General features: G+C 43.7%; 1 protein-coding gene across 1 annotated transcript in view; it reads right to left on the minus strand.

Moving 5' to 3' along the window:
- Positions 1-20,392, minus strand: part of CNBD2 (cyclic nucleotide binding domain containing 2) — a 44,720-nt gene that overhangs the window by 8,782 nt on the left and 15,546 nt on the right. Inside the window, exons 5-10 of the mRNA XM_004430569.3 lie at positions 19,328-19,484; positions 18,691-18,842; positions 16,488-16,626; positions 12,762-12,876; positions 8,269-8,446; positions 6,206-6,326 (exon numbers count right to left, since the gene is read on the minus strand). Of these exons, the coding sequence (XP_004430626.2) occupies positions 6,206-6,326; positions 8,269-8,446; positions 12,762-12,876; positions 16,488-16,626; positions 18,691-18,842; positions 19,328-19,484 (862 nt within the window). The remainder of the gene's footprint in view (positions 1-6,205; positions 6,327-8,268; positions 8,447-12,761; positions 12,877-16,487; positions 16,627-18,690; positions 18,843-19,327; positions 19,485-20,392) is intronic.

Consider the following 20,392-nt stretch of genomic DNA (forward strand, 5'->3'; position numbering starts at 1 on the left):
TCCCTATACCTCCTGGCTCAAAACACGGGTCTCTACTCCAGGCCCCAACCTCTGCTGTTTCCAGGGCTGACCCAGCTTCACACTCCTGCTCCCAAGAAATGTGATCTCCTACCTACTGGTGGGTGAATACAGTCACAGCTGTTACCATTCATTCTCCTAATGAAGCCAGGGCCTTGAAAGCAGGGACGACAGAGGATTACCAAAGGCATCATGGAGACATCCACAGGCATTTTCTTCAAAGGGGTCACGTTAACAAATATTTGTGGGAGGCCTTCTATGCGTCGGGCCCTGTGTGGTGCAGGAGGCAGTCTGGTCCTTGCTCTGAGCCCCCACCCAAAGCCTTCCAGGACTTCCTGGAGAATCAAGTCCAAGGCCCCTCTTCCAGCATTGCAGGCCCTCTACAGCACAGACTGTTGTTCTCGTTCCATCTTACACAGCCTCCCACTCCTGTCACCATCTACCGAACTGGCCAATGCCTTTCTGCCCTCTGGTGCCTCCATTCCACCCAGTGTGCCAAGCGACCCCAGCTCTGCTGCCTTGTAATGAGTGAGGCTGCATTCATGGATGGTGCCTGGCCTCAGGCACCCTGTGTTCAGTTCTGGGCACCTCACTCTGAAACACTGACAAACTGCAGTGAAGTGGACAGTGAGAAGGCTGGAAACCACGTCACATGAAGACTTTCTGAAGGAACAGAGGATGTTTTGCCTGACTAAGAAAATAACTCACGGGGCATTGGCACTGTGCCTGGCTCCATAAATGTTGAATGAAAAACAAAACAGGGCCAGCCGCAGTGTCCTAGTGGTTAAGTTTGGCGCACTCCACTTTGGTGGCCCGGCTTTGGTTCCCAGGCATGGAGCTACACCACTGTTTGTTAGCAGCTATGCTGTGGCAGTGGCTCACATAAAAAAAGGGAAAAAAGAGTAAGACTGGCAACAGATGTTAGCTCAGGGCGAATCTTCCTCAGCAAAACAAAATAAAACCCCAGCATTCTTTACATATCTGAGGGGACATCACCTGGCAAGGAAGCTGATTTCTTCTGTTTTGTTCTTGAGAGGTGAGGTAGGGTGAGGGGAAGAGCTCACCCAACAAAGTTGCAGAAGGCAGAGTTTTACTGAACAAAAGGAAGAGCTTCCTACGAGCTCAAAAATATTCAATCAGTCGTGACGGAGGGCAGTGCTAAGGGCTGGGGCTTCCAGACAGTACTGGGCTGACCTTCTTGACTCTGAAGACACATGATAAATAAATGAAAAACAATAGGATATAGTGGAGGATATGAGGAAGCATTTGGTTTAAAACTAATTCGGCCTGACCTGGTTTTTCCAAAAGGGCCTGATGTGGCCTGTTGAGCATGCATTGTATATCTGCTTTAGACATTTACAATGTCCCAAAGACAAGAATGATGCCCTTAAAGATAGTGATACCAGCTCAACACAAGGTTGACATAAGGGAAGCCATATTGTAGAAAAGAAACCCTATTGTAACTTTGAATGACCTCTGATTAACTAACCCAGACATGCTCTGTAGATTTTATGGCCCCCCTCAGCTGCTATAAGTTGATAACTTTGTTCTCTTGAGTTCCTTAGGAATGTGATGACCCCAGGTCAGAGAGTCTATGCTGACAGCCATCATCAATGACAACTGAAAGATCAGGGTATAGGGCGTTGCTCTGGTCTCTGAGGCATATCCAGTAAAACCAAAGACTATCAGGAGCTAAGAACAGATGAATGCCTCCACCCTGAGACTAGATATTTGCCTCCACCCAGGGGTCAGATGGATGCCCCCACTCTGAGACCAGATGTCTCTGCCACCTGGAGACCGCCCCCTATATAACTGGCCTGTAGTCTTTGTTCTGTAAGATGGTTCTTTTGGACATTAGTCAGCCATATTCCCCCTTGCTAGCAAGCTGTAATAAACTGCCCTTTCTCTGCCACAATCTTGCCTCTTGATGATTGGCTTTTGTCTTACGGCGAGCAGATCATGCCCTGATACACTCCTGTATCAGCATTTCCTTAAGGATAAGCATCTCTTCCTGGAAACTAAGGATTAATTACCGACCTGCTGTGCTTACCTCGTGACCACTGACCTGCTGACCACTGACCTGCTGAGCCAGCTAAGCATCTCATAACAGTAGTAAAAGCGATATTCCAAAGCATGCTCTTTGTTCCAAGAAGGTATATAACCACTCTGTACACCCCACTTCTTTGGTGCCTTTCCTTCCTTGGGGAAGAAAGGCCCTGGGCTATCGTCCTCAGACCTGGCACATAATGAACTCACTCCAATTTTGATTTATAGATTGATTATGGATTATTTGCATCAACACATACAGTCCAGCGGAGCAAGAGCATTAACAGCCCACCACAACATGGGGTGAGAGGGGCATGAAGAGGACGCTGGAGATGCCATAACTGAGGAACAGTGGAAAGGGCATGGTGAGGGAGCAGCTTCCTGGACTATGATGACCACACATGGGACTAGGATGACCACACACAGGACTAGGATGATCACACACAGGGCTTCAGAAGAAAGCTCCTCCCCAGACAGACTGAGGCCATTGCCACTCACCAGAAAGCCCTCATACCCTCTCCATGCTGCTCACCCTGCCAGCCAGCTCCAGCACCTATCACCCAGCTCCCACAATGATCAACTCATAGCCAAACTTGTTTCACCCATACATCCCCCTCCACTATTGGATAATTATATTTTTTAATAGACTTCATTTTTTAGAACAGTTTTAGACTTACAGAAAGATTGAGAAGATAGTACAGAGTTCCCTTATACCCCTCCATCCAGTTTCCCGTCATTAATATCTTATATTAGTATGATACTTTTGTTACAATTAATGAACCAATATTGATACATTATTATTAACTGAAGTCCATGAATTATTTAGATCTCTTGTTTTACCCAAGGTCCTTCTTACCCAGTGTCAAATTATATTTAGTTGTCATGTCTCCTGAGGCTCCTCTTGGCTGTGGCAGTTTCTCAGACTTACCTTCTTTGTGACGACCTTGACAGTTTGGAGTACTGGTCAGGTATTTTGCAGGATGCCCCTATATTAGAATTTGTCTGATGTTTTTCTCATGATTAGACTGGGGTTATGGGTTGTTGAGAGGGAGACCACAGGCAAAGTGCCATTTTCATCTATCATATCAAGGGGACACACTATCAACATGATTTACTACCACTGATATTGGCCTTGATCACCTGGCCGAGGTAGTGCTTCTCACTCAGCAGTTTCTCCACTGTGAAGTTACTCTTTTTTTTTTAATGAATTTTTTTTTTTTTTTTTTGGTGAGGAAGATTAGCCCTGAGCTAATATCTGTTGCCAATCCTCCTCTTTTTGCTGAGGCAGATTGGCCCTGGGCTAACATCTGTGCCCATCTTCCTCTACTTTATATGTGGGATGCCACCACAGCACGGCTTGATAAGCGGTGTGTAAATCCATGCCCAGGATCCGAACCCGTGAACCCTGGGCTGCCGAAGCAGAGTGCACGGACTTAACCACTATGCCACCGGGCCGGCCTCTAAAGTTACCCTTTTTATCTCCCTTTCCATTCTGTACACTTTGGAAGGAAGTCACTACGTGCAGGCCACACCTAAGAAACAGAGAGTGACACATCCTCTGCTTTAGGGCAGAGTATCTACATAAAGTATTTGGAACTCATCAGCATGGGAGATTTGTCTCTTCTTCCGCATTAATTAATTTATTCATTATTCATCCATTTATACTGGTATGTACTTGTGGATGTTTATTTTATGCTTTGGGCTATAATCCAATACTACTTTAGATTGTTGCTCAAATTGTTCCAGGTTTGGCCATTGGGAGCTCTTTCAGTTGGCCCCTGTGTCCCTTTGATATGTCCCCATCAATGTAGGTATTTTTTTTTCCCCAACACTTCCTTACTTCCTGGCATTACAAAATGCCCCAGGCTCATCTTGTATATTTCCTGCCATAGTCCTAGAATCAATTATTTTCCAAGCTGCCCTTGTTCCTTTATTGCAGAATGGTATTAGAAACCAAGATCTAGGTGCTAGGTGTGCTAATTGCTACTGGGGTATCATTTCTTTTAGGACCTGTCAGCTGACAAAGCAAAAGATATATATGGGGGCCAGCCCAGTGGCGTAGTGGTTAAGCGCGCACTCTCCGCTTCGGCGGCCTGGGGTTCGCCGGTTCAGATCCTGGGCACGCACCAATGCACCGCTTGTCAAGCCATGCTGTGGTGGCATCCCATATAAAGCAGAGGAAGATCGGCATAGATGTTAGCCCAGGTCCAATCTTCCTTAGCAAAAAGAGGAGGATTGGCATCGGGTGTTAGCTCAGGGCTAATCTTCCTCACACACAAAAAAGATATATACATGTATATAAATATTTCTATATGTAACCATGTCTATCTATATTAAGCTAAACATAAGTTCGTACTGATGTCTTCAACTCTAATCCATTATCACATGAATCATTCTAGCCTTCTCCCCTTGCTTATCTGTAAATTTCCACTCCAATAGTGAGAAATTTCGTTCCTACCATCTGCCATTCACTTAATTGATCCATTTCAGTATATATGTACAGCAGTATCAGAACTGTTAATCCATACACCCATGGGAAACAACTTTATCAACTAGAATACAATGCTCATGTGTAGTTCCTTTTGCTTTTAGTCTTATAGACTCCACTCATCTCCAAAGATACTTAGGTCAGAACCTTTTTCTCCCAACCTCTTCATTGAGGTTGTTTCATACATTGTAATATCATTAGATCCTCTTGTGATAGTCTGCATTCCTTCCTGGGATCCTCCAACTTCCTAAATAATTTTTTTCGTTTTTGCAAACTGCATACATTAAGGTTCACTCTCTGTGCTGTCAAGTTCTATGGGTTTTGACAAATGCTTAATGTTTTGTATCCACCATTACGGTATCATACAAAATAATTTTCCTGCCCTAAAAATCCTCTGTGATTTAGCTATTCAACCCTCTCCCTGAACTCCAAACCTCTGGTGATCACTGACCATTTTACTATCACCATATTTTTGCCTTTTCCTGAATGTCATACAATTGGAATCATACAATTCTTAACCTTTTCAGATTGGCTTCTTTCACTTATAAATATTCATTTAAGGTTCCTCCATGTCTTTTCATGGCTTGCTAACTCATTTCTTTTTATTGCTTAATAATATTTAATTATATGGATTTAACACTGTTTATATTCACCTTTCTGTATAAATTTTAGCATAAGTTTGTCAATAACTACAAAATAACTTGCTAGGATTTTGATTGAGATTGCACAGAATCTATACATCAAGTTGGGAAGAACTGACATGTTAACAATATTGAGTCTTCCAATTCATGAACATAGAATATTTCTCCATTTATTTAAATCTTCTTTGAATTCTTTCATTATGTTACATAGTTTTCTGCATATAGATCTGAACATATTTTGTTATATTTATCCTAAGTATTTCATTTTTTGCTGCCATTGTAAATGGCATCATGTTTTTAATTTCAAATTCCAATTGTTCATTGCCTTGTCCCTCTGACCTTGCTGTAATCATATATTAGATTCAGGAGTTTTTATTTTTATGTGTATTTTTTTAATGAAGGATTCCACCCCCCCCAAGCCCCAGTAGATAGTTGTATGTCATAGCTGCACACCCTTCTAGTTGCTGTATGTGGGACACGGCCTCAGCATGGCCGGAGAAGCAATGCGTCGGTGCGCGCCCGGGATACGAACCCGGGCCGCCAGCAGCAGAGCGCGCGCACTCAACTGCTAAGCCACGGGGCTGGCCCGTGGAGTTTTTATTTTTAAAGATGACAATCATGTCATCTTTAAAGACAGCTTTATTTCTTTCTTTGCAATCTGTATACATTTTATTTCCTTTGCTTGTCTTAGTGCACTAGCTAGGACTTCCAGTACAATGTTGAATAGGAGTGGTGAGAGAGGACATTCTTGCCTTGTTCCTGAATTATTTTAAAGCAAGTCCCACATGTCATATCATTTTATCTGTAAATATTTTGATATGTATCTCCTAAATATAAGGACTCTTAAAAAACATAACCACAATACCATTATCATATCTTAAGAAAACAAGAATATTCCTTACTATCATCACAGAGCAGGATGTTTTTAAAGATTTACTCGCATTACTTAACACTCTCAGCCCACCATGTTACTTACACACTATATCGTGAACAAGGCTCTCTGCACACTTACCACAATTTCTCCTTGCTCCACTGTGTGGATCTTCATGTAGGCCCCCACTGCAGCCTCCTTGGGGAGATCACCATACTTGGTATTGATCATGGAACATTCGATCGAGTGAGGCCACCTGGATCTGAAATTTGACAACTTGTTAAAGAGAACTCATTTGTAACCCAGCCGGTCCATGAGGCCCCCGACAACCAGCCCCCACTCTACTGCAGATTGAGATCTCCCCTCCCTCCTCCCAGAAGGTGAGAAAAATGCAAAATCAAGCACTGGGAGAAACTGACTGTTTCAGGAACTGGAGAAGTTTAATAGGGAGGAGACAGAAGAGAAGGAGCTAGGACCGCCTTAAACACCTGAGGCTGTTATGTGGAAGAAGGGGCTGATGATCTCCTGCTACTGAGCTAGGCCCACGGGGCGAGAAGTCCTGGCTGGCTGACAACATGAGGAAGGAATTTGTAAGTCAGAGCTGTCCGAAAATGGGACAGACTCTCTGACCAAGAGTAAGCTCTGTGCCCCTGGGGACACAGCAGAGGCTGCAGCTCTTCTTGACAGGAGAGCAGAGAAGAGATGCCTTTGTTTGTTTGTTTGCAAAGACAGGTTTCCCTGGGCATCCTGTAGAGTACTTCGTTCATGCTGGAGTCACTTTTACACGGGCAATCCTGTGTTCCTTCTTTGGTCTCGGGCTAGGTAGAAGGAAGACACAGGCTATGCTGTCTGGATTACAAGCAGGGAAAAGGTTATTTATCAGCTGAGGATATAGCTGGACTCACCCGACACATAAACCAGGCAGGCTTCCATTCTCACCCCCCGGACATGAATATGAGTGGAACATGCCCACGTGTCCTTTATTTTTCACTTATGAGTCCAACCTGTCCCTTCTCTGTTACTGATTTACAGCAGAGAAACTGTGTCTGTTCCATCTCCACCTTCAGAAAAACTGGAATTGGGATTTCAAGCACTGGATACCTTGGAAAGAATATCCATCAGAGGAAAAAACAACTCAGAAGTCACGGGATGCTCATTATGGAGGCAAGTAGGCTGGAAATGTTAATAGACAAAGGACTTGAGTGAAGTGGCACTTAAGGCAACATGGAGATTGTGACACTGATGCCATTATTAGTATCATTGTGATATTTTTATTTCATATTTAATGGGAGGAGAGGGGGTGTTATGCTGCTCTGGGCCCAGCATTGAGCTGCCTCTAGGCTGGTGCCCACTGAGTGCCCTTTTCTCTCTGGGAAAAGCCAAAGTGCATGCATGCACCCTCGTGCATCCACCTTGTTCCTATCGTGAAAATCGTAGCAGATAACTAGACTGAGCACTAACAAGCTGCTCAGGTTTGAATCCTGACTCTGCCATTTCCCACCTGTGTGACCTCAAACAAGTAACTTAATCTCTCTCTGTACCTTGGTTTTCTCACCTGAAAAATGGGAGTGATAATAGTAGTACTTACCTCGTAGGGTTATCGTGAGGATTAAATTAGATAATGCAGTACCAGGCACAGAGTATTCCATAAGTGTGAGCTATAATTATCATTACCTCTTTTAATTACTGCCTGGCAACAACCCCAAGACTTAGATATTATTATCTACAGACAAGGAAAGGAAGTTTTAAAGAGGTCAAGTCCCTTGCCCAGGGAGCTAAAAGAAGTGGGCAAGCCAGGATTTGAACCTGGGTTGAACTGACTCCAAAGTCCAGGCTCTTATCTCCTGCCTCCCTTAAATGGGTAGAATTTTCTGAAGAGGCTCAGAGTCAGAAAGACCCAGTGACACAGAGACAGACTGTCAGAGCCAGAAGATCTGTACTGCCCTTTCTTCCTCAAATAGGTTCCCTGCGAAAGCAAGTAGCTGACCACCTAGAGTGGCCCTGTGAGTGAGGCAGAGTGCAGCTCCTGGATACCAAACCGAGGACCTCTCTAGGCTGCCTTCCACACACACCCAACTTTTGGGGTTGAGCTGTGCCTGTTACTGTCGCCCCCTCCCTGGCATCCCTGACATTTCGCCCTGTAGGTTATATCCCCCTTTTCAACCAGAATCTGGACTCTTCTATCTGCCAAGAGCTAAGCTTACTTGATCTTTGGGCCCAAGGTCTTTGGGAGACTATTTCCTGAGGTTTTAATCTTCTTACTGAAGCTGGTCTCCTGTTGCTCCCAGGCTTTCTGGAGATGCAGAAGTTTCAGAGAGCTAAAGTCCAGTACAGGGTATGATTTGATCTGGAATTCCTTAAATCTCTCCATAGGAGAAGGTTCTATTAGAGAAAGCATAGGAAAACACATGAATGGGTCTTTGCATATGTGAGGGCTGTGGTGGTGGCGGCTGGAGGTATATCGCAGTCACCCGCCTGACTAGTCTGGTGCATGAGGGAATTAAGAAAAACAGAAAAAACACTGTGGCTTCCATGTATTGTCGCTCTGTGCCAGGCCCTGAGCTAGAGCCTTTAGCTCCATTACATCCAGACAAGTGTCATTGCCCTCATTTAAGAGATAAAATGAGCAGCAGAGAGTTTAAGTCACCCAGGAAAGAGCTGAAGCTTGGATTTGAACTCAAGTCTATCTGATTCAAGGCTCATGTCTTTCCATTAACAGAGCACATTTATCTGGGCTTTCAAATTGGGATTGGGGGCAGGGGCAGCAATAAAAGATAAATGGATGACCAGCCATAGAACCTTGGGCGAGTCACATAATCTCTCAGAGCCCAAGTAGGACTAGAGTAAGAATTACAGATAAAGTATGTGCCTAGCACAGGGCCTGGCATATAACAGGCCCTCAATGGAGTTAATAACAAGATCTACAAGAGAATGCTACTCAGAAATAAAAGGAAGTAAACCAACTACTCAAAAACAGTATGCTGAGTGAAAGGAGCCAGACACGAAAGAGGACATACTGTATGATTCCATTTATATGAAACCCTAGGAAAGACACATCTAACCAAAGTCCTAGAAAACAGATCAGTGGTTACCTAGGGCCAGGGGTGAAGGGTAGCTATTGACTGGGAAGAGGCACAGGGAACTTTTTGGGGTGATGGACATGTTCTATAACTTGATTATGGTGGTTACAAAAGATATAAGCTTGTAAAAATTCATTGAACTACACATTTAAAATGTGTGCATTTTATTGTATGAAAATTAAACCCCAATAGATCTCCAGTGTTAGAATCAACTAATAAAATTGATGTTAACAGAAATAAATCCAAACTCTACAAGGAGTAGGCCTGGATTAACAGAACACATATAAAAAGCCCCGAGTAAACCTTTTTGGAAGGCTTTTTTGGCAATATCTATCAATATTTTAAAAGTGCATAGCCAGTATGCACCAGATCAACTGCTTGATCTAGTAATTCTAAGAATTTATCCAATATGTTTCCTTGCACAAGTATGCAAAGATATACCAGGAAATTCACCACAGTAAGAGTAATAGTGAAAAACTGGCAATAACCCAAAATATCCATAAAAGGTCATTGCTTGAATTAATTATGGTATATCTATATAGTAGAATAAAACTCAGCTATTAAGAAACATAGATCTAGACCATAGAGCTAGACGACTTTGGCTTCCAGCCAAATGGACTAACAGGGACTAGATTTACTCTATCATCTGAAACTACTAAAATACCGGGCTAAATGTACGAAAAAATGGCTTTCAAGATATTGGGCATCAGGCCACGAACAACAATCATCCCTGCAAGATAGAAAACAAATGGGGTGAGCCCTACTATTGCCCCAGCTTAGTGCCTGGAGATTTTCTGGGCTGTGGTGCAGGAAGGGGGGAGGTGGGCCGTGGTGCAGGTGGAGCCCACCAAACTCCCAGAATTGATGAGACAGAATTGAGAGTCCAGGGAGGACAAGGCAGCTGGTGTGCCCAGAGCAGAGTACCAGAGAGTAGAGAGCTGCACAAAGAAAGGCCTCTGAAGATCAAGACATAATAAATGGAAACACATCCCATGTTCATGGATTGGAACACTTAATATTACTAACATGTCAATACTACCCAAAGCGAGCTACAGATTCAACATAATTCCTATTAAAATCTCAATGGCTTTTTTGCAGAGATAGAAAACACATCCTAAAATTCATATGGAATCTCAAGGGGCCCCAAATAGCCAAAACAATCTTGAAAAAGAGCAAAGCTGGAGGACTCACACTTTCTAATTTCAAAACTTCCTACAAAGCTACAGTAATCAAAGAGTGTAGTATTGGCATAAAGACAGACATATAGGCCAATGGAATAGAACAAACAGCCCAGCATATATGGTCATAGCATATATGGTCAAATGATTTTTCACAAGAGTGCCAAGATCATTCAATGGGGAAAGAACAGTCTTTTCAACAAACGGTGCCGAGAAAACTGGACATCCACATGCAAAAGAATAAATTTGGACCCTTACCTAATACCATACGCAAAAATTAACTCAAAATCGATCAAAGACGTAAATGTAAGACCTAAAACTATAAAACTGTTAGAAGAAAACATAGGGCAAAAGCTTCACGACATTGGATTTGGCAATGATTTCTTGAATATATACCGAAGGCACAGGCAACAAGAGAAAAAATAGACAAATTGGACTTCATGAAAATTTTAAAAATTTGTGCATCAAAAGATAATATCAACAGAGTAAAAAGGCAACCCACAGACTGGGAAAAAATATTTGCAGATCATATATCTGATATGGGATTAACAACCAGAAAATATAGATAACTCCTAAAACTTAATAAAAAACCAAACACCTAGATTTAAAAATGGGCAAAGGGCCGGCCCCGTGGCTTGGTGGTTAAGTGCGCGCGCGCCGATGCTGGTGGCCCGGGTTCGGATCCCGGGCGCGCACCGAGGCACCACTTCTCCGTCCATCCTGAGGCCGAGTCCCACATGCAGCAACTAGAAGGATGTGCAGCTATGACATGCAACTGTCTACTGGGGCTTTGGGGGGAAAAAATAAATAAATAAAATCTTTAAAAAATAAAATAAAAAATAAAAAAAAATAAAAATGGGCAAAGGACTTACATAGACTTTTCTCCAAAGATATACCAATGGCCAATAAGCACATAAAAAGATGCTTAACATCACTAATCATTAGGGAAATGCAAATCAAAACTACAATAAGATACCACCTCATATCCATTAGAATGGATACCATTTAAAAAAAAACAAAACAGAAAATAATAAATGCTGCTGAGGATGTGGAGAAATTGCAAGCCCTGTGCACTATTGGTGGGAATGTAAAATGGGATAGCAGCTGTGGAAAACAGTATGGCAATTCCTCAAAAAATTAAAAATAGAATTACCATATAATCTAGCAATTCTACTTCTGTGTATATGTTCAAAAGAAAACAGGGTCTCAAAGAGATATTTGTACACCCATGTTCAAACCAGCATTATTCACCATAGCTAAAATGTGGAAATAACTCAAGTGTCCATAGGTGGATAAATGGATAAACAAAATGTGGTATATACAAAGAAGGAAATATTATCAGCCTTAAAAAGGAAAGAAATTCTGACATATGCTACAATATAGATGAACCTTGATGACATTATGCTAAGTGAAATAAACCAGACACAAAAAGACAAATACTATATGACTCCATTTATATGAGGTACTCTAAGTGCCTGTCATAAAGACAGACAGTAGAATGGTGGTTGCCAGGGGCTGCGGGGAGGGGGAAATGGGATGTTATTGTTTAATCGATATGGAATTTCAGTTTTACAAGACGAAAAGAGTTACGGAAATGGATGGCTGTGACGGTTGCGCAACATTATGAAGGTATTTAATACCACTGAACTGTATGCTTAAAAATGGTTTAGGTAGCAAATTTTATGCTATGTGTTATTTTGCCACAATAAAAAAAATTGGGCAAAAAATTTGTGGGATGCAGCTTTTTCTCTGGTGGATTGGCAGCGGACAAGAGAGAACAAAGAATTGACCTGAGAAGAGAACTGACACGTACTCAGCACCTACCAGGCCCACTGCATACATGATCTCTTCGGCCTTCCTAGCAAACTGTGTGACAATGACAATGAACATCTACTATCTACTAATGCATCTAGGTAGTGTTCTCAGAGCTTCACATAGTCACTGCTTAATTTCATAACTAGCCTATGAGGTAGGGACCATGATTCACGTTTCATAGACTCTGAGGGCGCTGATGCGCAGCGACACAGAGTCACTTGCCCAGTATCACACAGCTAGCAAGAGAAGGACCCTGGATTCAAACACAAAGAGTTTGGCTCCCAGGCCTATGCTCTTAACCATGATACAAAGAAACCAGGCCCAGAGGCTTTAAGTAGTCACCAAAGTCACCCAGCTAATCAGTGGGATTCAAACTCAGCTCTGTCTAGCTCCAAGCTCTTTTTCCTGCCCCCTCCCAGAGCTGCAGAGGTGGGCTGGAGCTTAACCTGGCAGGGCCCTGTGGACCAGGTTTCCACACTTGGTAGAAGAAGGGATCAAACCAGACATCCTGCCAGGCCTTTCTAGCTCTAGATTTCTAAGATTCTGTGGGCTGGGAACTGGAGACTGGAGGGACCGGGCGCCCCCTGCTGTGCTGCTGGCTGCCAGATGTGGACATCGGCTTACTGTTGAGGTGGGTCTCCAGAGGTCTGTCGTCTATCAGCTCCAGATGCTGCCAGATCCACTTGTGGTAGAAAGGCGAGGTCCCGAGGTCTATCAGCCGCAGGACTTCACAGCTGCCCTGGACACGTCCAGGGACACAAACAAAAGGGTTAACCCCTGAGGCTCCAGGCAGGCCAGGCTTTGAAGACAAGCTCTCTGTATTACATCCCACCCCGTCTTGTTTCATTTGCTTAATGCAAGTGGTTTAAGGTCCTTTTTTTTTTTTATGAAAAAGTTATCTACTCATAAAAAATTCAAATAGCTAAAGAAGCATGAGAACTAAATACAATGTTGGCACTAGAAAAGGAAATCACCATAAAGGATGCTATCGGGACAAATGATGAAATTTATTATGGACTATAGATTGTTATATCAATGTTCAATTCCCTGGTTTTGATAATTATTTTGTGGTTAATTTCTGATTTTAGAAAGTAATCACTTAAGTATATAGGGTTAAGTTAATATGATAAATGATGTTGAACTCTCAAATGATTCAGGCAGGAAAGAATATATATATGTGTGTATATATATACACACACATACAGTATATAGATAATATAGATTAAAGCAAATGTGGCAAAATGTTAACAATTGGTGAATCTGGGTTAAGATTATACAGGAGTTCTTTGTACTGTTCTTGCAACTTTCCTATAAATTGAAAATCATTCCAAAATTAAAAGTTTAAAAAATATTCAAATCAAATAGAAGAACATAGAAAAAGTTGAAACCATGTTAATCTGAACACCCAGAAATAACAAGTAGTAACATTTTGGTGAATATTATTTCCAACTTTTCTCTTTAAATATATAAGATGTATATATACAATTTTTCATAAATGAGTCCATTTATATAAAAGAGATTCTAGTAACCATTTTTAAAACGCAATAATATATCAAGGACATTGTTTCATGCCAAGCAATATGGTTCTACATTATTGTTTTTAATGATTGCATATTATTCTATGTATGCCATAATTTACGTAAAATTTAAAATAATAAATATTCAGTTGATCTGAAGCAGTCAGACACAAAGAGCACATATTGTATCATTCCATTTACATGAAGTTCAAGAACAGGCAAAAGTAATCTTGGTGACAGAAGTCAGAAGAGTGGTTACCTTTGCAGGGGATTTGTCTGGGAAAGGGCACAAGCGAGCCCTCTGAGGTGCTAGAAAAGTTCTCTGCCTTGATTTGGGTGATGCTTACACAGGGGTATACATACATAAAAATTCATCAAGCTGTAAAGTTTAGATTTGAGTTCTTTATTGCATACATATGGCTATTTATTGCATATATATGTTATGGTTATCCTTCCTCCTTCCCACTGCCTGAAACTCAGATGTGATGGCTGGAGGTAGAATAGCCATATTGTGACCATTAGGATGCTTTTAAAGCCATAAGCTATGGATGATGAGGGGGAAAGCTAGAAGGGGCCTGGGTTCTTGATGACTTCCTAGAACAGCTGTTCTAGCCCTGGACTACTTAATTCTAGACTCTCTACTGCATGAGAAAAATAAATTACTATTGATTAAGCCACTGCAATTGGGTTTCTGTGACCTGAAGTGGACAGCAACTTTAACTGAACATACATCTTAATGCCTATAGTGGTTATTAAGGCAGCTCACAAATACTTATGTTCTCCCCCCAGGCACATGACAGGATTATACTTTTCTACCTTTTGAATTAGGCATGGCCCTCTTACTTGCTTTGGCCAATTTCCTTAGCAAAGTGACTTGTGATACTCTGGGTGGAAACTTTAAAAGCCAGTGCTTGATTCTCAACATTTCCTTTCCCTGTCCTCTTGATCAGGGAAGCATGAGTCAAGAGAGAGTCTCCAGTGGCCTGGGTCCCTGAGTGACCATAAGGAGCAAGGCCCTGTGCTGACCTGCTGTGATCAAGTAGTGGGACGAAGGAATAAATCTTTGTTAGTTAATCCACTGAGATCTGAGGATTGTTTATAACTGCAGTATAATCTAATTTATCCTAATGTAATACCCATGTTTGATTATTTCCTTGTGATTAATTCCTAAAGGTATGTATGTTTTAAATTTTGAGACACGTTGCCAAACTGCCCTCCAGAAACATTAGATCAGTTTACACTCTCTCCAACGGCGCATAACAGAGCCTGTTGTGATACATCTTTGTATCACATTGACAATTGGGTTTTCACAATCCTTTTAATCTTTCCTAATCTGATAGGCAAGAAAGATATGTCATTTTTCTTATTTCATCTTTATAAAATCTTACCCTTTTTTAGTAGGAACTCTAAGAGACACATTATAAGGGTTAAGGTTCAAGGCAGATTACTGTTGAAGAGGAAGGAGAAGAAGGGATCAAACATTTAATAAGCCCTTATTATATGCCAGGAATTGTGCTTGGAGCTTTATTCAACATTCACTCAGCAAACATTTATCAACCAGGAACTGCTAGAGAAACACACGCGAAGAGTTTCCTCTTGGAAAGTCTCTCGTGGGTCTTTAATCTGTGTCTGTGGAGAAAAAAATTTCACCATCTGTCCCCAAATGATAAACTGTTCAAAATGAGGTTATTATGGGCATTAATTATGTTTGCGAGGCCGGCAGGAAATCCGTTCAGCTTTCTTTCAGGTCCCAGGGACGCCCAGCCACCCGCTGCTGATTTCGCCCTCTAGTGGCAATATCAGTAAACTACAGGAGTCGGGATGGCCTGGTCTCCTTAGTAGATGAACATTCAAGGAGCTGGCCAGACAGGAAATACAAATGAGAACAAGAGAAGTCCTTTTACAGGGTACAGGTGCTCTTCAACTCCAGCCAGAGGGGGCCACACCAGAATACAGCCTGATGTTGCCTGATCTTCTGAATATTCATAAGAAGCCAGATATCAGAATTTTTATGTACAATCTTCACATTAACCATTAAATCAGCTTTTAATAAAACACTGTAACGGACAAACCAAACTTGTCTGCTGGCCAGGAGGCCCCTACCTCCTCTCATTTTGTGACATCTGTATTATTTTTCTCAGAAAGAAGTCCAAGCCCCGCTGCCTTAGAATCACCTGTGACGCTTATGCAAATACAGATTTCCAGAGTTAATGAATCAGAACCTCTGGGGTGAGGCAGGAATCTGCCTTTTTAAGAAGCACCTTACGTGTTCTTCATGCTTACCAAAACTTGAAAACTCTTCCCTTAAAGCAGGGGTTCTCCAACTTTAGTGAGCATCAGAATCACCTGGAAGGCTTGTTAAAACACAGATTACTGAACCCCCTCCTCCCCGGGGTTAGGATTAAAGAGCTCTTGGGTGGGCCCAAGAATTTGCATTTTTGATGAGTTCTCTATTTCCAGAAAGTTTTACAATATGGTCATATCACTTTTACAATTTAAAGATTATAATTTCAAAAAGTGATCTGGCATCATTAAGATTCAAGAGCCTAATGCATAATTTAAATATGTATCTGTATGTAAAGAAACATGTATATGAGCTTAAGGAGGGGGTACCTCCTTGGTCCTCTTTCTAATATAACAGCTGTGTATCTTAAAGTTCACAGCAACCTTCTGAGGGGGTCAGGCCTATTTATAGCTAAGATATGGAAGCTCAGAAAAGGAAGTGAATTGCGCATGTTGCAGAACAGGGCTCACACCCCATCTGTCTGGCCACAGGACATTGTATTAGACACACTCTTCTCAGCTTCACCACCCCTGCACCCAGACCTCTTACCTTGCAGACAAACATGATGGAGGATGATTCCACAAAGTCTTTGGAGATCACCTGACCATAGGAGAATTTCTCCACCTTCCCCAGGGCTACAAGCTTCCAGAGCTTCTCATCGGACCACGACTGAAACAGATCCATCTTCCTGAGGGGAAAAGCCTGTTAGAAGTCATCACCCTCCGTCACAGAGGTTACCCAGCTCTTAGCAATTTCTAGAAAGAGATGTTCTCCCGCTCTTGCAAATGCCTAAGGTGGAAGATTTCACACACCCTGCAATCGTCTAGCCTGTAGCCAATCTCCGATCACATGAGCACCTTTGCTCCCTCCGCCCTCTTCTCAAGGCCCTCCCCTCCAGCTGCTCCCCTCTGCTGCTCCTCAAATACACCTGGGGTAATCAGCCGCTGTGCTTCTCTCACTTCTGCTCCTCCCTTTAGGAGCTTCTCTCTGACTCCATCCCTCCCAACCTTGTGGCTTACTAAACTGTTCCCACTCCAAGGAACATCCTGAGAGTTCCTCACTTCAGCTCGCCGGCTATTCTGTCCCCCAGCCCAGCAGTCCTGGCGCTACCTTTGGTCTGGGCAGCTCATTCCAACCCGTCTCCCTCCAGCCTATTGGCTTCAAATACACAGCCCTGGGCCTGGGGAATGGAGGAAGTCTGGACTCTCCTCTTTTCTCCTGGTTCTCTCCTGTGGTTGAAGGGCCACCCCGCAGTGGCCGCCCCTTCCCCTGACCTCACACACCACCACCATGTACATGGGCTTGCCTTCCCTCATATGCAGCCCGACAGGGCTGCTACCAATTGTCTTCGATTTTCTCAGCTCCAGCAGATTTTGAGCTCAGAACTTGGGTGACCCAGGCCTCAAGAGGGGCACTGTTCTCCTTCACCAAAGGAGAACGGGGTCAGGGCCATGTGCAGAGGAGGAGCAGGGTCTGGCAACACAGGAAGGAAAGTGGGGCCACCACAGAATGGTTACCTACTATGTGCCAAGCACTGGGCCACACACTTCCATGATCATCTCATTTGATCCTTAGAGTGACCTTGGGAGACAGCAATTATTATCCCCATTTTACAGAGCAGGAGACCAAAGCTCAGAGAAGTGAAGTGACCTATCTAGGGTCACATGGCTGAAAAGGACTGAGATTGGAACCCAGCTCTATTTTTCCAACGTATGAAAAAATGAGCTCCTCTTCCCTTCAGGACTAAGCTCCTCCCTTTTCAGGATCCAGCCCCCACGTGAAGCTCTCTCTCAACTGTAGTCCACGTGGACCAAGCCCCTCTCCCCATCACACTTCTCTATAACCCTGCAATCCTACAACCTTTATTTTAAGAGCCAGTGCAGATACTTCATTTGATTTTCACTCTTTTCCTAAAGGCAAGTAACTAAAGATAATTAGATGAGATTTAGTCTCTATACCCTTATGTGGCCTTTCATGTAAGTGCTCAAACACCTTTTGTGATATATCCATGAGCTCTGCTTTTTGGTTTGTTACATATGGTCCCCATAGTTAAGGTGCTTACTTTCTGAGCCCCGCGTGGCTGCGATTATTTATATCCTGTTGTCCATTTATTCGTTATTTGCTGAGTACCTGTATGTTGCCGGCACTGTGACAACACGGGGATTACAATGGTGAAAAAGGCAGATCTGGCCTTGCCACCACACTGCTTACTGTCTGATGGGGCAAATAAACTGTAGAGAAAGTATTACGTAATTACAGTTTGGATGAGGCTTCAAGGAAACACAGGGTGCGAGAGAAGCATTGAGGGGGCACCCTCTCTATCCTGGGGTGAAGGCAGGTGGGGTTGGTTAGTGAGGTGGGGCAGTGAAGCCCAGGGATTTCTGAATCAGACATTCTGGGCACATCCCCATCTTGGCTTTATTATCCCGAGCCTTGGTTCCCTCCCCTGTAAACTGGGAAGAATAAGAGGAACATCCTCACAGGCCTGAATGTGAGGTGAGATAAGGCAGGTGGAACAAAGGGCTTGGCACCCTGCCTGCCCAGCAGGTGCTCAATATGTGTTAGCTGTTCTTAGTATTACTATCCCACAAGGAAGGATATTTGAGCTGAGACCTGAAGGTATAGGAGTGTGTTAGACAGAGAAGTTTGGTGGGAGGTGGCTACAGAAGACCATTTCAGGCAGAGAGAACAGGACAAAGTCAGGCATCTAATAAGCTCACAGGGGGAAGATGCTGGCTGATGATGGAGTTACCTAAAAAACTCAAACCGATACTGAGCATCCTTTTGCACTTCTCTGTCCAGTTTATAAGCAAGGAAATCCTCTTTGTCGACAACCAAGAATTCTGTTTCTTCCATGCAGACCACGGTGGCCCTCCTGACTGAAGAACTCAGAAGACTCATTTCCTGTTGGGCAAAGGCAAGTGTGAGGCCACCACTGGCTTTCTGCTCACGCCGTGCACACCTCTTTCCTGCTTCCATCCCCCGCTGCAAATCTCTCCTCCCCAGACTGCCCACCCTGTGCGCCTGCTCATTCCTCTCTTTGTGGGCCCACTCCCCTCCTCTTAATGTGCCGCCTGTGGAAAAAGAGGCAACAGGCTTGAACAGGCCAGAGAGAGGAAGCTGGAGAGGACTCGCTGAGGAGTTACTGCATCTCTGAGGGGTTATATAGGGAACATACTCCTTAAACATCACAGACAAAGCGGTCGGCCTTGGACGTCACTTGGTCCAACTGAATGGGCGTTTGACAGGTAAGGGCGCTTGGCCCCACGACAGGGCACTGACTTGCACACAGTGTAAGGCAGGACTGGGCCTGGCTGAGAGGTTTGAGCAGGAGTCCTATCACATCCTTAACCCCACCCTAGGAAGGCGGATGCTTCTCCAGTGCTCACCCCAAAACAGCTGCCCTTGTGCAGCAACGTTGGGTGGGGGTCCAGGAAGGCACTGCTGCCATCCTCGTCCTCGGTCATTGCGACCGTGCCCAGGTAGATGAAATAAAAGCTGTTGCTCCTCTGCCCCTTCTTGATAATCACACGCCTGCGACCAAACCTGGAAAAAGACCACGGCCAGTTGATCAGTTGCATCACGGAGCCTGGTCCATGCTGGGAGGAGATCTGGGCTGGTTGTGCTCTTAGCTCTGGAGTCTGAAAGCACAGACTGGGACTAGAAGGGACCACAGAACAGCCCAGCCACAGCCCCATCAAGCTTGACCTCCTCACTAAGGCTTATCTAGTTGCCCGCTTCCATTAGACTGAAGCTTCCTGAGAGCGGAGCCTTTGTCGGTCTGCTCAGGCACAGAGTAAATGCATGATGAACAGTCATTGAATAAATGAATGAACAAATGCTGAAAGCAATGGATGAGTAGCTAAATGATTAAGAGCACTGGCTTTAGAGTCAGAGCAGGATCCAAATCCTGGTTCTACCCCTAGGTGTGTGACACTGGGCAACTCATATCGCCTCTCTGAGCCTGCTCTAGAAGGCAGGCATATTCAGCCAGGAAATGCGACTTTGGAGACAAGAGAGCACGGCCAGTGATCACTCAAGTGTAGACACCTAGAGCTGGAGCCGGGAGGACCCTCAGAGACCATCTAGCTCATCCTGCATTTTTGGGATGAGAAAAGTGGGGTCCGGGGAGCCCAAGGCTTGCTGAAGGTCACACAATGAGTCACACTTGAGTCAGCACCAGAGCCTGAATCTCCTATAGCAGATATCTGTTGCTTTTGCTGCCAAGCACCTGGTTACCTTTTTCCACCAACTGCACCCTGATTTTACTTGGGGGGAAACACCTTTTTTTTGACTCTCAGACAATCAGAGCATCACTGACCCATTGATGATGCAAGCAAAGCCAATCTGTTCAGAAAGAACGAATCCCAAGGCTGTGACTTGGACTGGGAAGAGAGACTCTCTTTCCCAATGGACTGAAACTGGAAAGATGGAAGTTGGAGCTGCGGCTGCAG

The sequence above is a fragment of the Ceratotherium simum genome, chromosome 21, assembly GCF_057802395.1.
Source record: "Ceratotherium simum simum isolate JZ-2026a chromosome 21, ASM5780239v1, whole genome shotgun sequence".
Classification (NCBI taxonomy): Eukaryota; Metazoa; Chordata; class Mammalia; order Perissodactyla; family Rhinocerotidae; genus Ceratotherium; species Ceratotherium simum.